The following is a 17,209-nucleotide window of genomic DNA, read 5'->3' as shown; positions in this document are numbered from 1 at the left end:
CTCCCTGGCAACAGCATGAGGCTGAACTAAACTGATCACAACTTCAGCATCATATTTGAACACGAGATGAGCTTTCAACCACATATCTCTGCTGTCATTAAGACCGCCTGTTTCCACATTCGCAACATCGCCCATCTCTACTCCTGCCTCAGCTCTTTTACTGCTGAAACCCTCATTCATATCTTTGTTACCTCCAGATTTGACTATTCTAATGCACACCTGGCCAGCCTACCACATTCTACCTCCCACTAATTTGAGGTCATCAAAAACTCAGCTGCTTATGTCCTAATAAACTTGCACCAAATCCCATTCATCCATCACCCCTGTGCTCGCTGACCTACACTGGCTCTCCATTAAACAATGTTTTGATTTAAAAAATCTCATTCTTGTTTTCAAATCCCTCCATAGCCTGGGCCCTCCCGACCTCTATAAACTCCTATAGCTCTACAACCGTCTGAGATATCTGTGCTCCTCTAATTCCAATCTTTTGAGCATCCCCAATTTTAATCACTCCACCATTGGTGGTCATATTTTCAATTGCCTCGGCCCTAAGCACTGGAATCCCTTCCCGACACCTCTCTGCCTCTTTACCGTTCTTTCCTCCTTTGAGACACTTCTTTAAACCTACCTCTTTCATCTAACCTAATATCTCCTTATGTGGCTCAGTGTCATATTTTGTTTTATAATGCCTTTGCAAAGCACCTTGGGATGTTTTGACATTTTTGTTGTTGTTCACCATTTAGAAAGTACTGAGAGCTATCATTTTTAGGTCCAACATGGATGACTTCACGCTTGTGTACATTGAAATCCATTTGCCACGGTTTTACCATTCACTAAAACCATTAATATCTCTTTTATGCTTCCATCTACACTGCTTACAGTGCTACCTATCTTTGTGTCATCAGCAAACTTGGATAAGTGGCTATCTATCCCATTATCTAAGTCATTGATAAATATAGTGCATCATTGCAGCTCCAACATAGGTCCCTGTGGGACGCCACTAGTCACATCCTGTCAATTATACCACCTGCCTGCTAAACATACTCTCTGTCTCCTGCCACTCAGCCAATTTCATAACCAGGTCAATAATTTGCCTTCAAATCCGTAAGCTTCAACTTTAGCGAACAGTTTCTTATGAGGCACTTTATTGAATGCCTTCTGGAAGTCCATATAAATAACATCCATAGACAATCCCATGTCCACTATTTTAGCTATCTTTTCAAAAATTCAATCAGGTTTGTCAAGCATGACCTACCCTTTACAAATCTCTCTAATCTGCAGAAAATGTTCAAGCTATCAGTCACACTATCTTTAATAATAGACTCTACTCATTTCCCAACAACAGATGTTGGACTAACAGGTCTATAATTCCTTTGTTTCCCTCTGTCACATTTCTCAAATAGCGGAGTGACATGCACAAATTTCCAATCTAAAGGAATAATTCCCAAATCGAGAGAACTTTGGAAAATTATAGTTAGGGGATCTGCAATGTCTCATCTCCTTCCTTTATATCCCTGGGATGAAAATCATCTGGTGCTGTGGATTTGTCACTCTTTAGTGCCATTATTTTCTTCATTACTGGGATAATAAGGGGAAAAGTTTTACTTTTAAAGAAGCTCTGCCAATTTAGCATGGGAGGTACAGTAAGAAAAAATATTAAATACAGACAGTAAATGAGAATGAGGTTTTGGTGAGGGAATAATATAGTTCCAAATCATCTATGCCAAAAATGTTGTGTGTTTTTCTTCCATCACTTATTTATTTTTGTTAGTCAGCATCTTGGGGACTAACGTGAACAGTAAATAACAAAAGGCATCATAGCCTGGCAGGAGCAATGAAGAACACACTATTTTGCCTCTACTTTTAATTCTTCTTCATTCTTTATTTTGCATTTGCAGGTAAAATTGATTCTAAAGTGCAAGACAAAGGAAAATTGGCTCTCAAAGGAACAAGTTTGCAACGATCTTCATCTGATGCTGGTAGAGACAGAGTTGGGGAAGCACGCAAACCTCCATCAGGTATTTCGAGGCCTTCTACTGGTGGTTCTTTTGGCTATAAGAAGCCTACTACAGGCACAGCAACTGTGATGACAGCTGGTGGAAACTCTGTATCAGCAGCAAAAAACCAGAAATCTACAGGAATCCCTGTTAAACCAACAAACTCCAGGAAAACCAGCCTTGATGTTTCCCAAAACCATGATGGCTTTATGTCTTCAGGTGCAAGGACAGCTGTGCAGTACCGTAGCTTGCCACGCCCAGCCAAATCAAGTTCTGTTAGCATCACTGGTCGAGGAAGTGTAAATAGGCCTGTCAGCAGCAACATTGACCCAAGCCTCATTAGCAGCAAGCATGGAGGCATCCCTGTTTCTCGTCTGAAAGAACCCTCAAAAATTGGAATGGGACGAGCAAGTTCAGGACCAGTGAATCAAACTGATCGAGAGAAAGAGAAGGCCAAAGCAAAAGCAGTTGCTTCTGATACCGAATGCACAAATACACCAAGTTCTACAAAGGCCACTTCAGCTCCAGAAAGTCATAGCAAATTGCAAGGAATGCGACAGCAAAGTTCCAAGTTCTCAGAGATGTCATCTCCAACAGCACAGAGGTAATCTGCGGGAATATTTAGAGTAATGTACTTGGAATAAGTTTTAACCATGTGTATCATGTGTTGCATGTTTTTACTTTTACTTATTATTTCATGTCACTATAGTTTAGGTAATTGTTAGCTATCATAGTTTTCCTAGCCAGTTATGTATATTTAAAATACTGACAGGTCAACTTAACTTCCAATTTGTGTTGAAGCCAAAATGATTCTAGTTTTTGTTTTTCTTTGAATGGTTTCTGCCTTTATTTCTGATGGAACCTGCCTTATCCCCTCGCTACCATGTGTCATAATGTCATTTACGGCATAGAAAAATGTCATTCGGCCGATCAAGTCCATGCCAGCTCTCTGCGGGGCAATCCAGTCAGTCCCAATTCCCCATTCAATCCCCGTAGACCTGCAATTTTATTTTCTTCAAGTGGCCACCCAATTTCCTTTTGAAATTATTGATTCTTTCCACTTCCACCATTCTCGTGGGAAGCGAGTTCCAGGTCAATACCACACGCTGCGTAAAAAAGTTTTTCCTCACATTCCCCCTGCATCTTTTGTCCAAAACCTTCAATTTATGTCTCTTAGTCCTTATACCATCAGTTATTGGGAACAGTTTTTCCTTGGCTAACATATCTAAGCCTGCCATAATCTTGTACACCTTGATCAAATTTCCCCTTAATCTCTGTTGCTCCAAGGAGAACAACCCCAGCTTTTCCAACCTAACCTTCTAACTAAAATCCCCCATCACTAGAACCATTCTGGAGAAACTCCGTTGCACCCTCTCAGGGCCCTTCACATCCTTCCTGAAGTGTGGTGGTCAGAACTGGATGCAATACTCTAGTGACCTAACCAGAGCTTTGTAAAGGTTCAGCATAATTTCCCTGCTTTTGTACTCTATGCCTCTATTTATGAAGCCCAAGATCCCATATGCTTTGCAAACTACTCTCTTCATATATCTTGTCACCTTCAAAGATTGATGCACATGCACCCCCAGGTCCCTCTGTTCCTGCACACTCTTTAGAACTGCACCATTAAGTCTATATTGCCTCATCCTATTCCTTCTGCCAAAATGCATCACCTCACACTTGCCTTTATTACATTCCATCTTCCATTTGTCTGCCCATTTCACTAGCCTATCTATGTCCTGTTACAGGTGGTTTGTATCATCCTCACTGTTTGCCACTCCTTCAAGTTTGGTATCATCTGCAAATTTTGAAATTCTACTCTGTATTCCAAGATCCAAGTCATTTATAAATAGCAAAAATAGCAGTGGTCCTAGCTCCGACCCTTGGGAACACCACTGTCTACCAGCCTCCAGTCTGAAAAACAACTATTTACCACGACTTGCTGTCTTCTGTCCTTAAGCCAATTGTTTATTCAGTTGGACACTGACCCTCCTATTCCATGAGCCTCAATTTTGTTAACCAGCCTTTTATGTGACACCTTATCAAACGCATTCTTAAAATCTATATAAACAACATCCAAAACATTCCCTTCATCAACCTTCTCTGTTACTTCATCAAAAAATTCAATTAGACTAGTCAAACATGCCTTTTACATATCTGTGCTGGCTATCCTTAATTAACTAAAACAAAAACAAAAAGTGCTGGAAATACTCAGCAGGTCTGGCAGCATCTGTGGAGAGAGAAACAAAGTTAACGTTTCAGATCTGTGACCTTTCATCAGAACTGGCAAAGGTTAAAAAAGAATTGAGTTTCAAACAAGTGTAGGGGAGGGGGGAGGTGGTGGGGAACAGAACAAAGGGGAAGGTGTTTGATAGGGCAGAGGGAGGTTAAATAACAAAGCTGTCCTGGGACAAAGGCAAAGCGTGTGTTAATGCTTGTGGTGAAAGACAAAGCATTAGTCCAGAGAGACTGTTAATCGTGGAACAATAAGCAGCTCTGTCTACATGAAAAGCAGGCACATGGTTAAAAAATAAAATATTAAAAAAGGCCAGTCATGCTCTGAAGTTATTAAACTCAATGTTCAGGCACAAGGCAGTAGAGTGCCTAATCGAAAGATCAGGTGCTGCTCCTCGAGCTTGCATTGATGTTCACTGGAACACTGGAGCAGGCCAAAGACAGGTGGTGTGTGTTGAAATGGCAAGCAATCGGAAGCTCGGGGTCATGCTTTCGGACTGAGCGGAGGTGTTCAGCAAAGTGGTCACCCAATCTGTGTTTGGTCTCCCCAGTGTAGAGGAGACCGCATTGATTAATTAACTCAAACCTGTCCAAGTGCCTGTTGATTTTTCCCCCCTGATTATTGTGTCTAAAACCTTACCCACCACTGATGTGGTTAAAAGGTATTTCTCCAAGACCTCATACCAGTTGACATTAGTTCGATATGCTTCATTAGATATGCTTTCCTGCATCTTTAAGTAAATTCTATTTGTACAGACAATGAACAAATTCCCAGTAGAAGGATCTATCAAGCGAACAACCAAGCCACCCTTCAGTTAATTCATTGCTGCGTACCTTGCGTGTCCAATTAATTTTGTATTATTGGAGCAAGGCAGATTGAATTGGAAACATTCCCACTGTTGCAATCATGATTGTTTAGTAATGGCAATGCAAGAAACCAGGCCCATCTATGAAAGTCTGAAAGAACATTACAATACTTCTGATAAGTGCTTGGTTTTTAATTTTTTTTCCCGTAAGACTTATAGAACAATGACCATCTAATGTCAATATTACGACCAGGTGAGGATGGGGTCTAGGTCTCCCCTCTCAGCCTATCCCTGGTTTGGCCGCAACAGGGTTTAATTTTTAAAACACCATGTTTTTAGCTTTACCTCAGTGAAACCTGGTTTACTGTCCTCTAATTGTAATGGCAAAGCAATCAACCAGACAGGTTTTCTTCGACTCTAATTTAGTTAAAACTACTAAAAATTTGCAACGCAACCATGCTAGCATACATACAGCTGACAGAACATCCATTAATCTAGTGCATATAATGATAACGGTGTATTCAATCGTTGGGTTGCCAGACAGTACAGAGGTAGGCACATGTAAAATACACAGTCAAGTTAAGATTGGCTGCATGCATCTTGGCTATCTGATTTTTTTCTAATTCATTCTTGTGATATGAGCATTGCTGGCAAGTGTAGTATTTGTTCCCATCCCTAATCGCCTTTGTTGGTGGACCTTCTTGCACCGTTGCAGTTCTGTTGGTGAAAGTGGTCCCACAATACTACTAAGTTGGGCACCTCCAGGCTGACAATGAAGGAACAGTGATATATGTCCAAGTCTGGATGGTGTGTGACTTGAGTGGGAACTTAGAGGGTGATGGTGTTCTCATGTAGCTGTTGGCCATGGCGTCTGGGTGGTGTAGGTTGCGGGTTTGAGAGATATTGCTGAAGAAATTTTAAGCACTATTGGGCATCAAGTAGGTATGTAAGGTCAATGCCACTCATCACATATGTGCCCATATACATATAGTGCCATACAAAGCTTTTAAGGAGGACAGGTGTCCAATATATTGTCAGTGGAGGTCGACCTCTTAATTTTAAACCTGGCACTTGACTGAAAGAAAAAGGGTCATTTTGTATGGTTAGTTCCATTTACGCAGATAAACATGTGAACTTTAATGCCTGGCTTTAACCAAGCTTGAAGCACAGAGGAAATTTGAGCAGGGACGATGGCATGTCCCAACAGAGCCCACTTTTAAATTTAATTGAAATGAATGGAAGGAAAATCAGGCAGAATCTGCTACTGCTGAGTGATTTTCCACACCTAATTTTCATCGGTTCACCCTGCCCAGCTATATAGACCAAAATTGACCCCAGGAAATTTACTTTCTAATTGTTAGTAACTAGAGACTTTACATTGTGTTTCCAAACTAAGCATGCTTTTATTTGTATTTTGTATCTGGCCAGTTTTATAGTTTCTGTTTGGAATTATAAGTTCAGGTAAGTACTTGCACACATATTGATCTCTGACATACTTGCAGTGGTGCATTTTCTGATCTGGTGAAAATCCTGCCGGGTTAGTGGTAGTACTGGCTTTGTCTTTGCCAGTTCTAGTGTGCACCACTGCCAGGACATCTGCCTTAATGGGAGAAGGTAAAGGCAATGCTGGATTGTCAGAAACATACCAGTACTCCTGATACCCAACATTGCTAAAGCATCAATGTCCCCATGACCTCAGCTTTTAGAATAAATTTCATTTATATTCCGAAATAAAATTAAATTTCCAATTTTAGTAGAATCTGAAGTGCTGATTTAACTTGCTACACGTACAGGTACATGACAACTATTTTGTACTTGAGCTGAAGTTTATAGAAGGTAGGAGGCCGGCCAGGAGAGAATGGGAGCAGGTGAGCATGGAGAGAAGAAAGGCATGGATGATGGTTTTGGAAGCAGATGGGTTGAGACATATGCAGGGATGGTAATTTTACAGAGGTGGAAGTAGACAGCCTTTGTGATGGACGGAACGTGGGGTTGGAAGCTTAGATCAAGAACATTGAAGTTGTGAACAGTCTGATCCAACCTGAGACATCAGTCAGGAAGATGAATGGCATTAGTCATGAGGTTACAGAGGTTTTAGTAGGGGTCAAAGACGATGGATTCAATCTTCCCAATGTTTAATTTTTCTATGGTTCTATGGTTTAAATGGAGGAAAATTCAGCTCATCCACAATTGAATGCCGGACAAACATTCTGATAACGCAGAGGCAGTGGAAAAGCTGAGAGAGGTAATGGAGAGGTACAGCTGGGCATCATCAACTTATGTGCAGAATCTGATCGTATATGTTCGCAGACTGTTGCCAAGCGGCAGCAGGTAAATGAGGAAGAGGAGGGAGCCAAGAATAGATCCTTTGGAGACTCCAGAGGTAATGGTGGGAAGAGAAGACATTGCTGGAGATTGGCTGAGTTTGGTTAGGTAAGAATGGAACCAAGTAAGGGCAGCCCCACAGAGTTGGACAATGGAGTAGAAACATTGGAAGAGGATCGTGTGCTTGACCATGTCAAAGGCCGAGGAGGGACAGTGCACCACGGTCAAATGAGGAGAATTTCAGTATTGTTTTAAAAGCAAAATACTGCAGATACTGGAAATCTGAAACAAAACAAAAAGTGCTGGAAATACTCAGCAGGTCTGGCAGAATCTGTGGAGAGAGAAGCAAAGTTAATGTTTCAGGTCTGGGACCTTTCATCAGAACTCTTCAGTATTGTTTTTCCTGTTTTTAGTGAATCAAAGGGCAACGAATTTTGAGTTGAGCTCAATCTCCCCCAGCTGCCAAATTAGAACCTGGCCACTTCAAATTGTGCAGGTTGCTTCATTGGACAGATGTTGGGCACCTTGTACATGCAGATCAAAATCCTGATGCCATTTGTTGAACCCTGATTGATATTCATGTACAAATGAGCGGAGTTTGTGCCATACATGCACTGGTTGTTCCAGGCTTTGTGTAGATTAACCAGCATTTAATTAAGGGACTACTAAAGACCCTCAAAAACGGTACAGAACACTTTGTATAAGTTACATTTCTGTGCAGCTAAGAGGAGCAGTAATGTACCTCCTGATACCACTAAAATGCTTGGGGCTGCTGCCATCCCATGTTTCTCCACTTTCACATTGTTTTGCCTTGAGCAGTTTCCTTCAACATTTATCTATAAAACTCCAGATCAGTTACACACCACTAAATATGAGTTACTTTTGAATTCTGCTGAAATATTGAAGTTGTGATTTTAAGTAGGATCACTGTTGAATTTCTGACATGTAATTTAACTTGAATTGTGTATGAACTTGCAGGCTTGTAAATCAAATTTCTAATTGTACACCTTGGGTGACATGCAATACACTCCAAACTGTGATGTGTGTGGGCTAATAATGCCGTTCATGCGGTTGAAACTGTAATCGGCCTAATCAAATTGGCTTTTTAGCAGAAATAATTATTGTATAATGCAGTTGAGGTTGGAAGTTTAAAATGACCAAATTTTTGGCATAGAAATTACACTGTGTGTGAACAGAGTATGAACACTTGGCTGAAATTCCTCCTACCACCATTTATTGCAGCTCTGCTCTAAATAGTAGAGGAAGTAATTTCAGATTAATGTGTTAAATACAATGGCCTACCAGGCCTCTGTGCTTAACCTTCATAGTAATCTGCAAATAGGAAGTGTGTGAATATAGTTACAGGGGTTATAATGTATTCAGACTGATACACATTATAATATTTTAAGCCAAACACTTAGCAATGAGGACAATTTCCATGGTTCGGTCAGATAAAGGAAAGCTTCTACTAAAGTATTAGGGTGCTGAATAATAGAATCATAGAATGATACAGCACAGAAACAGGCCATTCGGTCCTTCAGGTCTGTGCTGCCTTTTTGAAAGAGCGATGCAATAGGTCCCACTACCCTGCTCTTTCCTCATAGCCCTACAGGATTTTTCCCTTCAAGTATATATCGAATTCCCTTTTGAAAGTTACTATTGATTCTGTTTCCACTATCCTTTAAGGGATTGCAGTTCAAGATCATAACAACTCAGTGATTTTTATTTCCCCTCACGTTGTCTCTAGTTCTTTTGCCGATCACCTTAAATCTGTGTCCTCTGGTTACTGACCCTTATGCCAACGGAAACATTTTCTTCTTATTTATTCAATCAAAACACTTCATGATTTTGAACAACTCTATCAAATCTCCCTTAACCTTCTCTGTTGTAAGAACATAAGAAATAGAAGCAGGAGTAGACCATATGGCTCCTCAAGCCTGCTCCGCCATTCAATACAATCAACTCCACTTTCCTTCCCATTCTCCATATCCCTTGATTCCCTGATGGACCAAAAATCTGTCTATCTCAGCCTTGAATATACTCAATGATGGAGCATCCACAACCCTCTGGGGTAGACAATTCCAAGGATTCACAAACCTCCTGAGTGAAGAACTCTCTCCTCATCTCAGTCTTAAATAATTCACTCCTTGTCCTTAGACTGTGCCCCTATGGTTTAAATTCCCCAGCCAGGGGAAACAACCTCCCACTGCCTACCCTGTCAATCCCCATCGAAATCTTGTCTGAGATCACCTCACATTCTTCTAAAGGAGAATAACCCCATCTTCTGTTTCTATGAATAGGATGGGAATAGAAGGATACGGTCCCCGGAAGTGCAGAGGGTTTTAGTTTAGGCAGGCATCAAGATCGGCGCAGGCTTGAAGGGCCAAATGGCCTGTTACTGTGCTGCACTGTTCTTTGTTCTCCAGTCTCTCCCATAGCTGAAGTCCTGCATCCCTTGTACCATTTTAGTAAATCTCCTCTATACCCTCTTCAAGGCCTTGACATCTTTCCTAAGTGTGGTTCCCAGAATTGGACACAATTCTCCAGTTGGGACCTAACCTGTGTTTTATAAATGTTTAGCATAACTGCCTTACTTTTGTACTCTAAGCCTTTATTTATAAAGCCAAGAATCCCGTTTACCTTGTTAACACACTTCTCAACTTGTTCTGCCACTTTCAAAGATTTGTATACTATACCCCCAGGTCTCTTTGTTCCTTCAACCCTTTAAAATTGTACCATTTAGTTTATTTTGCCACTGCTCATTGTTTTCACTGAAATGAATCAGTTGACACTTCTCTGCATTAGATTTTATCTGCCATGTGTCTGCTCATTTCACATGCCCTCCTGAAATCTGTTACTATCTGCCTCACTGTTTATCATCTGTAAACTTAGAAATTATGCCCTGTATACCCAAGCCAAGATCATTGATATGTGGTCCTAATATCAGTCCTTGGGGGATGCAAATGCACAACCTCCTTCCAGTCTAAAGAAACACCATTAGTCACTGCTTTCGGTCCCTTCGCCAATTTTGTGTCCATGCAATCACTGGCTCTTTAATCCCTTAGGCTTCAATTTTGCTAACAAGTTTTTATGTGGTACTTTATCAAAGGCTTTTTGAAAGTCCAGCTCAGTTGGCTAGACGGCTAGAGTGTGATGTAGAAAGACGCCAACAGCACAGGTTCAATTCCTGTACCGGCTGTGGTAGTTCATGGAGGTCTGCCTCCTTACCATACCCTCAAGCTATACATCACCAACTGTCTCTCTCTAATGGGGAGAGATGCCTATGCTCCTTGGGACTATGGCTAGAACAATACAGAACATAAACCACGCTTCCCTCATCAACTCTCTCCATTGCTTCTGACTGAAGTAATTTAGAATTGTAAGACCTTTTTATGTAAAAACATGTTTCAAATTAACTTACAAAAAGTATGCATCTGCTAGGAGTGTGAAAATATTCAATCAAGTCACTATTTTATGAATATGCAATGTTTTTATAAAAGTAACCAATATCCAGAAGGATTTTCGATGAAAAATCTTAAAGCGTTTAAAAGGGCAAACTTGACGTATGAGGAAAATTCCCATTTTATGTTGCATTCCTTGAATAATACCTGACTTTCCTACAGACTATACATTTTCCCTTGTGTTTCTTTGGCAAGTTTTTTGTCTAAAATGTCCAAGTATGAACACACGGAGTAAAATATGTTAACAATTAAACTGTTAAACTCATTTGCTCCAATGTTTGCTTGTAAATGGACAAGGGAAAATAAGAAACAAATGGAAAGTATGCAGAAAAGTTAGTCTATAAACGGAACAAGAAAATTGAGAGTTTTGAAATATTTTATATGCCCACAAGAGGTAACACATTGGGGGCTAAATTGGACAGCCCCCAAAAATGGGTGCAGGGATCACAATGCACCATTAACTTATGCCCATTGAATGCACTGCTGGCAGCATGGCATCTTCATGCTGCCTGCTCAATATCATGATTTCTGCGTACAGCCAGCACAAAACTCACTGCACGCATCAGCAGAGGGCTCAAAATCAATACTTGCTAGCACTACTTAAAGCTAACCTGCACTGTATAAAGCTAGTCTACACCTCTTAAATGGGAGGTGCATTGTGGTTAGAGTGGATGCTGGGACTCCTGTGGGAGAGAATAATGGCTGAACATGGGAGAGTACGGGCATCCAGGTTTTCAGATGCTGCAAGGGTTCGCTTGGTGGACTAGCAACTGACCTCTAAGTAGTTGATGATCCTTTTAAATAGTGTTGGCTTATCTATCCTGTTGCTTAACACATCTTCAGCTGTGTGAGGTTCAGAGAAGGCGTCAGCTGGATCCTTGAGCTCCAAAATGACAGCGCTGTCATCAAATCAGCGTGGACGTTATGATCTCCCTGCTCTGCCTAGTTTTGGCAGACATTCACTGTGCGCACACTAATGCCTGCACCAAGATGGCATGTGGCTTGCTCCACGGATGCCATTTTGGAGCTCTAAGCGCACCTATAGTGCCCCCAAAAAAGGGCTACTAAGCCTATTTTCTCACCCTTTTCCATTTTTTCTCAACAGTGTCAATCATTACTGCTCCTGCCCTGCTGTAATGAAAATTGGGATAGCCTAACTTTAAATTCACTGCACATAGACTTGAGTTAGGCAAAGTGAAAATCAATAAAATACGTCCCGGTGTTATTGGAAACTTTTTGTGACTATTTTATGAGATTTCAATCTGGATAGTTGCATTGAAATTTAAGGAAAAAAATAATGGTGCAAAATCCATAAAGGCTTAGGGACTGAATTTGGTGACTATATCGAAACACTGCAACAGAAATTCTACACAAATATATTAAATCTCTACCTAAATTTGATTTTGTAGCATATTCCTGTTATGATACAATTGCATACTTTGTATACTTTTGTGTTAATGCACATTCAAAACCATTTTTTGTTGATGCCAAAGTAAGTTCTAAATATATAAATATATAATATGCAACCTCACCCTACGTGTCATGCTGATCAGTCAGGCATGTGCGACTTAGAAATCTAATAGCCCAGATTTTGTGGTCAGCAGCAAAGGAACAGTGCTCACCATTTGCGACACTATCAGCTGCCGACAGAGCTTTTGTGGACTTTCAACCTGAGACTTCTTGTCACTGGGCATCTGATCGAGCCCAAGTCTCTCTACAGGGGATCTTGGCATGTGTAAGTAAGACAAGTAACAGGGACACTCTACCATCAGTCAAATCGAATATTTCTCACTGAGACTTGCATAATTCAAACCAGGAAGTATAAACCAGGAATTATAAATTAGATTGAAAGCATATACAGAAAACAAAATAAAGATTGGGAAAGAAAGATGTGATTGAGGGAGAGTTAAAAGAGACAGACAGACAAAGTAAAAAAAAAAGTTTTTTAAAATTTCCAACACTAAATTTTGAAGAAATGAGACTCCACACTTGTAAAGTTAAATTCTCAGGGCCAGTGAGGTTGTTTGGCAATAAATATGACTGATCACGCCATTAAAATTCTCTTATACCTGAATGCACAGGCCCTAACTTTTTCTGCCATTTTTAGTGGGTAACTAGTAAGTAGCACAACTTCACGCTCTTACGTTGATTTACATTAAGTCTATATCGCAACGGTATGATTATAGCGCAGTCTGTGGAGGTGCAAGGTAACTCAGACTGCAACTTCCAGATTTCCGTGTTTAACTGCGCATTTGCACACTCTAGAAATTGCTGTCTGATTTACTTCATAATAAAGGTGAGCACTGTTAGCATCCCTGTTATTTTCAGTGCAAAGTCTGACTATTGTTACTCCTAAGATTCATTTCAGATACCTCTCTGATTCTACCATCCATGAAGACATCAACAATATTAATTGTATAACACTCCCAACTCCTAAAAAACCAACAACACCAAACACTACTTAAGTATCACTCATGATCAAATACCGATTAGGGCAAAGTTTCCTGCCCTTCACCTTGGTGCTTAATAGCAACAGTGTGCCTGAAGTGTGCTGCTCTTGTCTAGGCCCAGGAATGCTGTGACATTTCCTGTGCCGGGCCTCAAAGATCAGGTCCTTTTGGTTGCCAATAGAGATCAGCAGCCTGATGGTCCAATTAGACTGGAAGAACCTGACCCACGTTGAAGTCTGCAGTCTATACCTGGGACTTTTTCTGACCTTCCAGTTGACAGGGCTTTGGAGCAGGTCACAATGTTGTGCTTTCAGGGTTGCCCTGCACTTCAGTGCTGAGCAAATGTTGATGCCAGATAATAAGATGGGAGGGTGGTAACATCCCCTACCGCTTCATATAAATAGCTCTAACTCACCTCTGTCTATTGTAGGCACAGGCCAGGATTTCCCCTCTCCCCCACCATATCCCTTAACAGGAAAGCACCAGAAATCCATTAACACCATAGAATTCCAGAGGTGTAGGAAACCAACAAACCAGTTCTCCAAATTTTTATCCTAACATATGGTTCTGACAAACTTGATGGTCTCTTGGCAAGAATCAGGAAAATCATCCCTTTCCAACAGGCAGTCTGACTGATTGTTTTTAGAATGTTTGTTTTTTAAGTTATTTGCAGCAAAAGCTTAGATCTTCCGATTAACATAAACTATAATACTTAACAAAAACCACTCTCTGTGCATTATGCCATTTTAACCAGAGTTGCGCTAATTGTTCTATCAGTGTTACCCATTCAATACCCTTTTTTGAAATAATCAGTATATAAGCAGTTATAAACTTGTTCGTCAAAAATAGGCTCAGAAATAAATATTAAATGTTTTGAATTGCATTTTTTATCAAACTTCTACACTGTTTATCCTTCCAGATGAAACACAGTCAATACACCTTCCACGTTTTGCAATCATCTAGGCACTGTCAAAACTGACATGATATGTTTTTTGCCCATTATATCAAAATGATTTTTTGTAACAGCCTAAACTGCAGGGCGTGTTTTGAATACAGCCAGCAGATAACAGATGTAACGACTTCCTAGTAAAGGTCCTACATAACCTGAGTATGGGCACACTCAACACAGTTCCCAGCAGATGTTAACTCACAGCACAAAACTGCAAAATAATTCAGCATTATTTATATACCACTGAGATGTTTTGTATAATGCTGGCTGCTGTAGGAAATTGAGGCTACTTAATGTGTAAAGGGGGTAATCCATTTTTATTACTCATGAGAGATTGGCCATTAACTTAAATGCAATAAATTACAAGAAATTTTTGTAGCCTGTCTCCGTGTAATAAAAATGACCCCCTTGTCTATTAATAAACTGTGTTTTATGCAATGGCAGTCTTAAATTTATGACCTTTTTTATGAAGATTTTTTACTTGTTTCTTTTTCATACAGTTTCTTCCTCTCCTTCCTTCCCTGAAGGCATTGGCTCCGTACTGTTGTCTTTCAGTACCTTACCCATGTGGTCATAGTTTGTGAGCTTCCGCAGTGAGTGTTAGCAACCGCAGGGCACCACAGCTGAACATAATATTGCTTTTATTCAACTTCAATGCATAGCTAGGGCTGGATTTTGCTCCCAGCCTGAGGTCGTGTCCCATGGTGGGGGGTGGTGGCCGGAAAATCGGAACGGCAGCGGCCACCATGGAATCTAACGCCAGGATTGTTGGACCTGATCTTTCCGGCAGCAGGAAAGCTCCAGGCGTCCCCTCCGCTGCTCTACAACAGGACACGTTTAGCATATTTAAATGACACATTTGCATGAATTAAGATCTAAACCGCAGCGATCTTGCCTTCAGTTCCCAATCCTCAGCGTGATGAGCAGCACTCGCCCACCTTCACTTTCTCGTCCAGGGAAAGCTGGTGCCACTGAGGTGGAGAAGGGGTGAACTCTGCACTCTGATTGGTAGGGGGTGGGGAAGGGGTGAACTCTGCACTCTGATGGGTAGGGGGTGGGGAAGGGGTGAACTCTGCACTCGGATGGGTAGGGGGTGGGGAAGGGGTGAACTCTGCACTCTGATGGGTAGGGGGTGGGGAAGGGGTGAACTCTGCACTCTGATTCGTAGGGGGTGGGGAAGGGGTGAACTCTGCACTCTGATGGGTAGGGGGTGGGGAAGGGGTGAACTCTGCACTCTGATGGGTAGGGGGTGGGGAAGGGGTGAACTCTGTACTCTGATGGGTAGGGGGTGGGGAAGGGGTGAACTCTGCACTCTGATTGGTAGGGGGTGGGGAAGGGGTGAACTCTGCACTCTGATGGGTAGGGGGTGGGAAGGGGTGAACTCTGCACTCTGATTGGTAGGGGGTGGGGAAGGGGTGAACTCTGCACTCTGATGGGTAGGGGGTGGGGAAGGGGTGGACTCTGCACTTTGTTGAACTGTCTGTAGAGCTGGCAGCCTTTTAAAAATGGCGCCAGCACCTTCTTCCTCATCGGTGACACTGTGAATGATGTTGCCAATGCCGCCCCCACCCCCTGATTGTGGGGGTGGGGCGGCTGCCGTGAATATGTAAGCTGGCCGCCCGCTGCAGAATCGCAGCGGCGCGGGTCCCACACGAGCATGCCCCCATTTTCTGCACCCGCCACTGCTCCTGGCAGCAGGACTACAAAATCCAACCACTAGTGTAGGCCATCGGAGCCCTGTCTGATTATCCCCTCACTAACCCAGCAGTGCTGAGGCCAGTTTTAACACTTCAACTGATATCAAACATTGTGGGTTATTTTGTTTTCAAATGTGTTCTGGATTTGTCTGTGCAGAGGTACACTGTTTTGTTTTAGGTGTCACTATAGTATGTCTGGTACCATTTTTATGGTTAATTTCTCCAATATCTTTTAACCTGTAGCATAAGGGATTTGCAAACTTTATTATCACACTGGAAGGTTCTACATAAAGTTTGATTAAACTTTTCGTTACACTCTACATCCCAGTCTCAGTCTGGTACCCGTTTAGTGTGATATCTATCTGGCAGTGCTAAATTACACTTATAGCTGCAACTTGCATTAAATTGAACAACAAAGTAACTCCACATATCATAATATTTTATGTTACAAGAATCAGAAAGAACGTCTGTTTTCTCCAAACATTAAGAAGATTCTTCATTAGGTTTTGAAAGTTTCCAGGAGATCATATTGGCATCTGGATACTTTAAAATGTGCTTGCACCAGTCTGGAATTGTACCATAATGCAAAACCATAATGGTTTGAGACTAGCTACTCGAGATAGCGCCACACCTCTTGGCTTTACTGCGCTCAGTGACTGAGCTTTTGCAGCTTTTATGTTGCAGCTTTAACATACATTGATACGTATTCAAAACTGCTTCATATCAATATAATTACAGCAATAAGGATTGTAATAAATGTATTTCTCGAACAGCATGTGCATAAATACACATTGTATACTAAAATAGTTATGAAGTACCATTTGAGATGTGGTTTGCTATTTTGTTATAAAACTCAATGGGAACATTACGCTGTCTCTAACACATTGTCCAGAATTTTCTTGGGAGATATGTAGTCCCATTGCCAGAATGGAAAGCTGGACCCAACCACCACCCCGCACCCACCCCCCCGCGTGGGCGGGTGGCGCACTCATGGCGCCAGTATACCAGCAGTGTCCAATTAGGAGGCCATCGCCGGGACTGCCGTCTAATTGAAGATGGTAGCACACTTTGCAGTGGGCTGGCATCTTGGCAGCCTCAGCAGCTCCACCGATAGGGCAGTTCAGTAGTGCAGCGGTTAGCACTGCAGCCTCACAGCTCCAGTGACCCGGGTTCAGTTCTGTGTACTGCCTGTGCGGAGTTTGCAAGTTCTCCCTGTGACCACATGGGTTTCTGCCGGGTGCTCCGGTTTCCTCCCACAGCCAAAGACTTGCAGGTTGATAGGTAACTTGTCC

At 41.7% G+C, this 17,209-nt stretch overlaps 1 protein-coding gene across 10 annotated transcripts in view; it reads left to right on the top strand.

The window, feature by feature from the left end:
* Positions 1 to 17,209, top strand: part of LOC137383841 (neuron navigator 1-like) — a 719,754-nt gene that overhangs the window by 560,456 nt on the left and 142,089 nt on the right. For all 10 annotated transcript variants that reach the window (XM_068057140.1, XM_068057137.1, XM_068057136.1 and 7 more), the window contains one exon: positions 1,899 to 2,601. In XM_068057140.1, the coding sequence (XP_067913241.1) occupies positions 1,899 to 2,601 (703 nt within the window). The remainder of the gene's footprint in view (positions 1 to 1,898; positions 2,602 to 17,209) is intronic.

This window comes from Heterodontus francisci, chromosome 25 (genome assembly GCF_036365525.1).
Source record: "Heterodontus francisci isolate sHetFra1 chromosome 25, sHetFra1.hap1, whole genome shotgun sequence".
Lineage (NCBI taxonomy): Eukaryota > Metazoa > Chordata > Chondrichthyes > Heterodontiformes > Heterodontidae > Heterodontus > Heterodontus francisci.
This window is presented reverse-complemented; position numbering and strand designations above follow the sequence as displayed.